The 10,750-nt window shown below is 44.6% G+C and overlaps 2 protein-coding genes across 2 annotated transcripts; one reads left to right on the top strand and one right to left on the bottom strand.

The window, feature by feature from the left end:
* Nucleotides 1-318: 318 nt before the first annotated feature.
* LOC109481334 lies at nt 319-5,184 on the bottom strand. Its single transcript, XM_019783866.1, has 6 exons — nt 5,138-5,184; nt 4,544-4,685; nt 3,917-4,042; nt 3,550-3,645; nt 1,561-1,824; nt 319-954 (listed from the first exon to the last, which is right to left on the bottom strand). The coding sequence occupies exons 1-6, from the start codon at nt 5,182-5,184 to the stop codon at nt 319-321; spliced, it is 1,311 nt and encodes a 436-aa protein (XP_019639425.1).
* Nucleotides 5,185-7,447: 2,263 nt separating this feature from the next.
* LOC109481415 (very low-density lipoprotein receptor-like) lies at nt 7,448-8,725 on the top strand. Its single transcript, XM_019783970.1, has 3 exons — nt 7,448-7,589; nt 8,118-8,222; nt 8,654-8,725. The coding sequence occupies exons 1-3, from the start codon at nt 7,457-7,459 to the stop codon at nt 8,665-8,667; spliced, it is 252 nt and encodes an 83-aa protein (XP_019639529.1). The 5' UTR covers nt 7,448-7,456; the 3' UTR covers nt 8,668-8,725.
* Nucleotides 8,726-10,750: the final 2,025 nt, after the last annotated feature.

Here is a 10,750-nt window from a genome sequence, read left to right as displayed (position 1 = left end):
CACTAGCTCCCGGCTAGTTTGCTACATTATAACAGAAACTTTAAGATGTTCACGCACGCATGAACGAACACAAACACACACACACACACACACACACACACACACACACACACACACACACACACACACACCTCCTCTCTCTCTCTCTCTCTCTCTCTCTCTCTCACACACACACACACACACACACGCGCGCACACACACATACAGACAGACATCAGACACACACACAGACACTTCTTGGCAAAGTTCTTTAACTAGTATTAAAACGCAACTAATCACACAGGAATCTTTCAAGGCAAGTTTTCTTGGAGTGAACTTTTATATAAAGTTTTCCACGTGAAGTCGATAGTTTGGTGCCATTTTGGTGTGCAGCGCAACTTCAGAGGGCTGCTGTAGAGTCGCGGTCACGTGATCTTTCAAAGTTCGAATGTCGTCTGCACTGAGCAGGCGCAGTCGTGTCGGATCGGACTTCACCCTGTCCATCATCCACTGAACGACCAGCGTCTTCAGCCGACTCCGGCCCGCTTCGGCAATCTTCGCCACCGTCTCGGCTAGAAGCGTCGGTTCGACGACCAGCTTCGCCAGCTTCGTGCATTTCCGGACGATGTCGACCAGGCTTTCTTGACAGAACAGTCCGCAAATCCCGAGCAAAAAGAACGACTCGAGTGTTGAGCTGTATAAGTCGGGTATCATTCTCATCACAGCTTCTATCTGTAGGCTTGGAAAAACGCTTGGGGTACAAAATCCCAGGTCAGTGACCGGCAGGTCAGGTCTCAGGAAGGGCCAAAACTCCTCAGGGGTCATGTGGACGTCAAGAAAGAACAGCCCGAGTCGCAACGTCGGCAATCGTCGGAACACGTCGGCCCAACCCGACAGCAAGAAAGGGTTGTATCGTTCGTTCCGAGTCACCACCACGAGCGTCTTCAAACACGGGAGTCCTCCTGAACTCAAGACCTACAAGAATGTAGAAATAGAACGTTCCTGATCGAACACCATAAGCCCCGCCCCCTGTTCTATTTCAAACACCATTAGCCCCACCCTTGTTCGATTTCGAACGCCATAAGCCCCGCCTTTTGTTCTATTTCGAACAGTATAAGTCCCCCCTGTTCTATTTCAAACACCATAAGCCCCGCCTCCTGTTTTATTTCGAACACAATAAGCCCCGCCCCTTGTTCTATTTCGAACACCATAAGCCCCGCCCTCAGGTCTACTTCGAACACCAGAAGCCCCGCCCCGTATTATATTTCGAACACCATAAGCCACGCCCCTTGTTTTATTTCGAACACTATTAAGCCCCGCCCCTGTTCGATTTCGAACACCATAAGCCTCGCCCCCTGTTCTATTTCGAACACCACAAGCCCCGCCCCTGTTCTATTTCGACCACCATAAGCCCCGCCTCTTGTTCTATTTCGAACACAATAAGCCCCGCCACTCCGTCAAAATCGGCGGCGGAAGGACTGTTCGAAATAGAATTGGGAGTTCGACGCGTTCGATGAAGATCGGTCAGTAGAGGCTAAGTTGTAAGATGATAGATAGGCTTTGTCACATCAGACTTTTTACCTGTAAAAACTTTTCAATGATATATGTGCTCTGTAACTTCAGAATCTGTATCTGCGAAGGCGACTCAGGTAACAGCGACACCGGTCTCGGTACTTTGTCCCGGCGTCCTCTAGCTCTCGTCCTGGTGTCGTAATCCTTGGTGTAGTTCAGGGCAAGATGGCGGAGGTTCGGCAGCAAGGGTAGGGAAGAGGGGAATATACCGCACTGCTCCCACTGGAGGCCGTTCACTACCAAACGTTGGAGCCCCGGGGAACAGGCGAGGACCTTAAAAACAAACAAACAAGCAAACAAAACAAACAAACAAACAAACAAAAAAGGACGTCAGCAGATATTGGATAAGTTTAAGTTTTTACACAGTCAAAATAAATTAAGCGTTACGTATAGAGTAGTCTTAAGGCTTCTATTAAATTTCTAGGACAAAAATGCATTGCGTTACTTCGGTTGTGTTTTGGCTGTGTAAAATCTAAATATTTGATGATTCAATGACCATCTATCATTTTTATAAGGGCAGTTACGAGGGGTGATCCAAAAGTTCTCGGCCTCTCCCAAAAAACGTCATGGCAGAAAAATTTTTCTTGCACTATTTTTTAACATAGTCCCCTCTAACTTCATTGCACTTGGTCTCGCGATGTTCGAGCTTTTCTTTCCCTTGTGGAAGAATATTGCGTCTGAAGCCCTTAAAAATGCCTAAACCACATCAATGACGCCATCATCACCATCACTACGTTGACCACGTAAGTGAAACTTCAGTTTAGGAAACAGGTACAAGTCCGACGGTGCTAGGTCAGGTGAATAGGAAGAGTGGGGTAACATTTCAAAGCCACATTCGTTTGCTGCTGCCACTGACCCCTATGCTGTGTGGACAGGTGCATTGTCAGCACGTCGACTCGGAGCTTTTCTCTCCTTTTCTCTGTGATTGTTGCCCTCAACTGTCGTAATTCTGGTGCACAGAACACCCCATTGATGGTCTGACCCTTTTGCAGATAGTCAATAACGATAACCCCCTCACTGTCCCAGCAAACAGAGACCAAAACCTTGTCAACGGGTGAAACTCGCTTGGTGGGCTGGGACCCGTTCTTCATCAATTATTTGCTCTGTCGTTTTGATTCGGGGTGAAAGTGGTGCACCCATGTCTCATATTGGATGACAAATCGTTTGAGTAAATTGCCTTGATGGACTGAATTCGTTCATTGAAATGTCCAGCCTGTCTAACTTCCAATGTTCAGACAACATTCTAGGCACCCACCGTACAGACAGCTTGCTCATCCCCAGGATGTTCGACAAAACACTGTGAACTGATCCACAACTCAGGCGAATAAACCTGCTACACGTTGGACAGTGTCACATCTGCCATTTACTATCATGTGATGGATGGCCTCAACTGGATTGTCCGTGGTGCTGATTTTAGGGCGTCTCGACCTGTGTTCATCTTTCGTGCTCTCCTTGTCACGCTTGACGTTGGCAACCCACTTCTTTACAGTTTAATGAGAAGGGGAGTCATCACCAAGTGTATTGACCATGTGTTAATGGACTTCCTTGGGAGACATCACTTTTTATCGATACACTTGATCACAGCACGAGCTTCTGTTGCGGCCATTTTGTGAATTTGCCCTCACCTGCCCCATTTTCACGGGGCGTCACGTGCTAATTAATGAATATAAAAATTTGCATTTTTGTGTGCAGTGATGTAAGACATCATAGTATACAGTTATACCCCAGAATGGGAGTTTCACCTCTTTCTTCTTGGTGAGGCCGAGAACTTTTGGATCACCCCTCGTACGATGACAGACAGTCATAGAAATGTCAGCTCTTGTTAAACATGTTGTTGTGAATGATTGAACTTTGCTATTCAATCATTCACCAACCTGATGAAATTATCATCTCATGTAAACCTTTGTGTTGAATAACAGTTTAAAGTTTCTTATTATATATTCTACCAACTCAGATGAACTTTCGTGCTAGATGAAAATCTGTTCCAATCGGACTGACCTCGCTGAGAAATTCCTTCATGGGAAACGTGATGGAACTGCACCGACGGCCGGCACAGACAGGGTCCTTGTATAGCGTGTGTTCAAAGGCGTGCAGCTGAAAAACACAGTACACTACAGGTCACATGCTTAAAGCATTCCTCGCAACTAAAGGCAACTAGAGATGGCAGACTCCACCCCTTACCCGTATTGTTACCCTTGCAAAACCTCCGGAAATAGCATCAAGGATGTGTGTGTATTGAATTGTGGACACACACACACACACACACACACACACACACACACACACACACACACACACACACAAACACACACACACACACACAAACACATTTTTGTTGTATCAGCAAACTTCTCTATACACTGACCTCCAAGCTGTTCAGGCGTCCCGCATGCGCAGCTGCTAGCACTAGGATGCTCACCTCCACCCACGCGATTTTTCGCGTGACATTACGAGACTTGGCGTAAGGGCATTCCTCCCGTGGAAGGGAGAGCTATGGGTAACAAAAAGAAACACTATGAAAACTAGAAAGGTAACATTCGCAAAGCAAAGTATAATGTTTACCTTCACATAGTCTAGCCCACCAAACTACCTCTCTATCCTTGCCCATCACCCTTCATTGAACCGCGACGGGGGCCGACATCGTCTACCAGATACATGTACCTTTGACCTAGTGTTGACGTCGCACTTCAAAGAAGCCAGGTGACAAGCTTTACTGGGTCAGTCTACTGAGGAAGACCAGAGTGACTGGTTGAAAGCTGTAGGCGAGACAATTTTTTGTGTTGGACCAAAAGTTTTAACTCTAAACACGTAACTACCAACACATATGAACTTTCATGAAACTACCTCTCTGTTCATTCTTACTCAAATACATTCATATATATGGTGATTCAGCTCTGTCCTGCTACATAATGTAACCTAACACCACAGGGTGTCTGCTACAGCACCAGTTACCATGGTGACAGACGTTAAGAAGAAGTTTGTAAAAACTGACCTTCACGTTCCTAAGACAGTGTCTGAATGTCTTTAAGACAGTCGTGGTTTCCTCTGTCGGTTTGTAGAAGGAGTGATCAGCGCTCAAAGTAAAGTCAACTGTGACGGTTCTTCTGGTCCACACGTCGGGCAGATGGGCACATCTGAGTATAAAGGTGATGGCAAGGCAAAATGTTTGTTTACTTGTGTTGGATATCATTCAGCACCAAGGACAGGGACGTTCAGCACTAAGGAAAGGTGTGATCAGCACCTAGGACAGGCATGTTTGACTGTGGGTGGATGGTGTTCAGCACCAAGGACAGGTATGTTTGCCTGTGTGTGGATGGTGTTCAGCACCAAGGACAGGTATGTTTGCAGGTATGTTCGCCTGTGTGTTTGTGTGTCTTTGTGTATGGATGGTTTTCAGCACCAAGGACAGGTGTTGTTTGACTGTGTATGTGTGTGCGTGGCCATGGATGGAGTTCAGCACCAAAGACAGGCCTTAAACTGATTCTAATATTTCATCCCATTGCAAGCTAAATCGTATCATTCACCATTTTAGTTATATCGTCAATGATAATAAACATTCAACAAAACTGGCAAAATTAGACCCTACCTGTACCACTGCTTGCAGACACACGCACAAGACAACAGTCCCGCCATGTCCAAATATGTAAAAACACGTGACAGCCCGTCATCAGATATCCAGCCGCCATTCAGCCAATCATCGCCGACCCTGGAATCTTTGTCAGAGATACTAATACATGTCCACGTCACTTCCATACAAGACACCGCTAGGTCTGCTGTGGTAGCTCCAGATTCCTTCTTGCTTGTACATGGCTCTTCTGGTGATAATATAACCTTTTTCCTGTTTTCGTCGACAGTTGTAATGTTTCCCGAGTCTTCAATACAATCGCTGATGTTTTCACGTGGGAAGCAACACACGGTGGAGCACATTTTGCCCGGAACTCAACTTTTACCGACAGCGTACAACCAGACCAACGCCAGAAAGAAATGTTTCTGTTTACAATTCGGTTGTTTTGTTCTATGGAACGCTTTTTGTATCGTCATGGTACCGTAGATGATTTGTTACGTTTCTTACGCTGAAGTCATTTCTAAACCGGGATCCGGCCGGGTAGTCTTATGGAACGAAAAGTAGGATATAAAAGACAACAAAGCACAAAATAAGTTGGAAATATTATTAATGGGAACTATTTGCGTATATTATTGATGCAAATTGTTGATTTTTCATTAATCGAAACAGCCTGGTTTGGAAATGTGACCTCAGCATCACATGTAACGTTATTACTCGACAGTAGGATACCCTAGCCTCATTTTGACCTGATGTCTTGCTTTTGACATACTCTAAAAGAGCAATACAATGTGATTTCTTGATCTATTAGCTACGTTCCTTATAAAATGGGCAAGAAAAAGTTGTGTTTCGAAGTTAAGTGTATATTTGTTGCTTGTTTTGTTTATGCAGTTCTACTTTGTTATTCTTGTTGATCTGAGTTATTGTTCTAGAACAAGGGCAAAGCAAGCAGCAAGAATATGTGCCTTTTGTTATGAGTTGATAGTGTTCAGCACCAAGGACAGAGCTGCTTATGTATAAAGCTAATGTTTAATGCAAAGTATTAGTACTTGTTTTATGTGTGTGGATGGCGTTCAGCACCAGGGACAGGCCTGTCTACCTGTGTGCAGATAGTATTCACCACTAAGGACTTGCTTCACAGCCAATGCATACGTGTGGACTATTGGACTTTGGCTAATCTCTAATGATATTAGAGTCAGTGAGAAAATGCCCATCTGTTGTTTGCTTCGTTTACCTAGTTAGTCTGTACAATTGCAAATTTAACATCTTTTTATATCTAGTGTCTTTTTTAAAAAGAAAATCTCGTTACAAGTTCAACGATCCACAATAGATATTTTTGTAGCATTATGCTTTTAATCTTTTTCTTGGTGGTCGCTCTTATGTGTTGTACACATAGAGTGGCACCTAGTTATGGTAGCAGCGTGTCCGGATCTTACCATATCTAAAGCTAACACCACTGTGTACTGCCTTCCTGTACAGGATAGGGGTGGGGAACAGGGACGAAACAAGATGGCGGCGGCTAAACTGCTTCTGCTCGTCAGCTTCGTGGCTTTCCTCATCGCCAACGTGTCTGGACAAAACGGTGAGGATTTTGTTTTTATCTTTATCTTTATCATGTGTGGATCAGACTGTACTAGGCGGCATCTGTACTGCTAATGTGTAGTATGTAGTATAATCCACCATCAGGCAATAGCGTATGGAAAAGTTTCATGGTAAAGAACATAACTGTGTACACAATGTCTTAGCTCGCTAGTCGCAACATTTTAGCCAAATACTCGTCTAGGAGAATGGGGTGGATTCGATTCAGACTGTATTCGGCATGAATTGTGTTTCTCTGTGTGTGTGTCTGTGTGTGTGTGTTTCTGTGTGCGTGTGTGTGCGCGCGTGCCCCCGCGCGCGCGTGTGTGTGTGCCCGCGTGTGTGTGTATGTCTGTGGTGTGTTTGTGTTTCCGTGTGTTTATGTGGCTAAAGAATAATGTACCATATTGCAAACAAGTGTGGTGCGCTCTGCGAAAAACTTGTACCCTGGGTGTCATCCTCCGTATACGCCACTCTTTGATACTGTCTAGTCTATGCAGCCATCCAAAATGTCTGCTTGAAGTCGACGGTAACTATGGAGGATGGCACCCAGGCTAAAATAAAACAAGAGTCTAAAAACTCCGATTTCGTGTTTCAGACCTGTGCGGCGTGATGTACTTCCAGTGCGATAACGGCCGCTGTATTTTCGACGTGCCCAGGGTAATTTAAAGCTACCTAGTGGGGATACCCCTACTGCACAATATGTATATTTACATGTAGATATGTAACGTTACATGTATGTATATTGCAGACCTGTGCGGAGTGATGTACTTCCAGTGCGATAACGGCCGGTGTATCTTTGACGTGCCCGGAGTCATCTCCTGGCTGTGTGACGGTTTTGACGACTGCGGGGACGGAAGTGACGAGGCGAACTGCGGAAATGTCGTCACCAGACCACGTGAGTGCTCCGGTTTTTAAAGTTTTCAACCTTACACGTATATACCTAACGACCACATATCGAGTAATTCGCTCATCCCTTCTTTGTTTCTTCTTTCCCTCTTTCTCGCATTCGTTTATTCATTCATCTATCCAGTAGTAATATACAGAGGTTGGGTGTAACAAGTCGTTCAGTGTAATATAGCCAGCTGCCGCCGCGCCGCGTGCCTGTGAAGCTGGTGTGTTACGCCAAAGGGCGGCTGTACTGATACTGAGTTTAAAATGTTGTTGAGTATCGCGTTTTACCTGTATGCCTGGAACCTTTGTCAACGTGTTTTTCTTTCTTCGTACTTTTTAATTATACAATGTCTAAACTTGCTTTTTCTGACAGCTCTCCAGTGTCACTGACAAAAGGTAGTGGATGCTACCTGAAGCGTCTGAACGCTTCCAAAATCATATCGAGCTGCTTGAGTATACTAGTAACTGTTTTTTTACGTATTTTTCTTTCTGTTCTTGTTTTTTAAAATTTTCTTTCCCTCTCCACCCCCAGCCTGTCAGCCCGGACTGTGGCAGTGCGATAACGGAGGCTGTATCCCGGAGGAGCGGCGCTGTGACGGGCTGTACGACTGTCATGACTTCAGCGACGAGAACAACTGTAATTTTCATTCATTTGTACTTCATTCATTCATTCAGTAATTCGTTCATTCATTCATTCATTCCATTTCATTTATCTATTGAGATTTATTGATACCACATGTAGCGACGAGAACAACTGTACTTTTTACTTATTTATAAGTTCGTTCACTCAGTCATTCGCTCGTTCGCTCGTTCGTTCGTTCATTCGTTCATCCATTCATTCATTCATTCATTCCATTTATCTATTGAGATGTATTGATACAACATGTAGCGACGAGAACAACTGTACTTTTTATTCATTTATTATTTCGTTCCTTCATTCAGTCATTCGCTCGTTCATTCATTCATTCATGCATTCACTCGTACTCGTTCGTTCATTCATCCATTCATTCATTCGTTCGTTCGTTCATTCATTTATTCCTTCATTCACATGTTATTTTCTTCCTACAGGTCCAACAAATTAGGAGGAAGAATCACAGCGACCTCGCCGGACGAACCGACTTCACACCAGGCGAGGGAACGTGGATCACAGGCGCTGCAAAACGAAACTTAATCATATGCTTTTATTATTAAAATCATATCAATCATGTAATAAATGTTAATCTCTTGCTGAGTTTGTGAGAAATGAGCCCATGTTTACGGATGACCGACCTTCGACCGAATTTCTTCATCACTATGCAGGGAGTTGATCGCGTATCTTTTGCCTAAGAATCTAGCAGGTCGGCTTTAATTAATTCACCTACGGAGAAGTAGCAAGAAAGACGACTTGAAAGACTGTCAGAAATACTGACTGGGGACTGGGGCTAGTAAGTGACTCAATGTGGGAATCTTTGCCCTTTTAAAAAGAAACCAATGCCACCTTTTTCTAGTCCCTACCAGACTAACTACACTAGCTATATATAGGAGAATATTTGCCAGAGGAGTTTGGCCGCCTTGTAGGTTTGGAAGAAGAACCAACTTACCGCGGACTGACGTCCTTGGCCAATTTTACTCTCTTTTTTTTGTGCCGAAATCTACGATCCGTGTTCCCGTAGAAAGGCCTGGTGGAGGCTAAACTTTTTCACATAACCCAGTCCCCATACCGCCGGTCCATTTCCCAAGGCTCCCCGCTGGCGTTTTGTCCTGCGAACCCTCGCCTTTCATTAAGAACTTTTGGAGGCAGACAATACATTCTCCTCGGTCAATTCTCCTTTCAATGATATCACCATGTCGTCATGGGTCAACGTTAAAGGCATCCAATGCAATTTCAGGGTGGCAAAAAAAAAAAAAATATTCTGGATGAGCAAATCTGTCTGATATTGACATTACCTACCATCACTCTATATTTGAAGCGTTTGAAATAGCCCCAAAACAAGCTATGAGAATCGTTTCTTTACTTTTTAGTACCTTCTATAGATCTAGATAGCAACCGTTTTTGCCTAATAGATACCAGTATGCTATTGGGCAGGATTCATTCAACTTATTACATTAAAAGACTGACCAGAAAATTGAGTTTGAAAATCAAGTTGTGCAGCGCAAAAATTACCTGTACGGTGCCTTAGCTGGTCCCCAGGCCTAAGAGCCACGCATATATTACCATAGGGATTCTTTATTGACACAACAAAAAAGTACAGAGACTTTTGTATGGTCTCCTACAACTAAAGATCTAACAAAGCTAAATACATGTGTGGATAACGTCACCTTACGTACAGAGTGTACGAGTATGTATGCGGTTACCTGTACAGTACTTAAAACTACATCATAGACAGAATATATATTTTCCTCGGTCACGTTTCCTTTAATACAATGCTATCGCCAAGCTGTCACGGGTCAACTTTAAAGCCAAACTAACACGACAGCTGACATCAATCTAAATCTATTTTGCCAAGTTCAGTGACAGGCCAGCTAACTGTTCTGGACATATGCCAAGTGTTGAGAATGTACGCTATACACCAAGACCCTGGGAAAATGTACTCTCCAAGCAGAGGTTGTGGGGGAATCATCGTTAGCTTTGTATATATGGCCGTTTTTTGTCGCTACCCCTACCTGGCTAATGGATACTGCTGGCCAATTTGATACTGCCTTTTTGCCACCGAAAGGGATGTGCTTGGAGATTAGGGAAAATGGTGTGTTACAGGTTTTCTGACCGACCCTAGCAACATGGCAACATGGCATACCGCATAAGTGATGGTACATAGTTCAGTTATATAATGCGAAGGTCGCACTCTGTCATCATAGCTGCGTTACTACTGATTTAAAAGTAAAGAACCGCCCTTGATAAATTCCCCTTGATAGCCTGGAAACCTGACTGTTGTCAGGGCCAGTACACCGGCCAGTCCTCAGTCAGAGCTATACGGGCCCTGGCAGCAGTCTGGCACCCAGGCTAGCTCTGGAGCAAAGGAGCTGTCCTGTATACTGGCCCTGGCAACAGTCTGGCACCCAGGCTAGCCCTGGAGCCAAGGAGCCTTTGCAACAATCTGGCACCCAGGCTAGCCTTGGAGCCGAGGAGTTAGCCTGTATACTGACCCTGGAAACAGTCTGGTACCCAGGCTAGCCCTGCAGCCATGG

Source organism: Branchiostoma belcheri, unplaced genomic scaffold (genome assembly GCF_001625305.1).
Source record: "Branchiostoma belcheri isolate BF01 breed outbred unplaced genomic scaffold, Haploidv18h27 scaffold55, whole genome shotgun sequence".
Classification (NCBI taxonomy): domain Eukaryota; kingdom Metazoa; phylum Chordata; class Leptocardii; order Amphioxiformes; family Branchiostomatidae; genus Branchiostoma; species Branchiostoma belcheri.
Note: the sequence above shows the minus strand (reverse complement) of the source record. Positions and strands in the feature narration are given on the sequence as shown.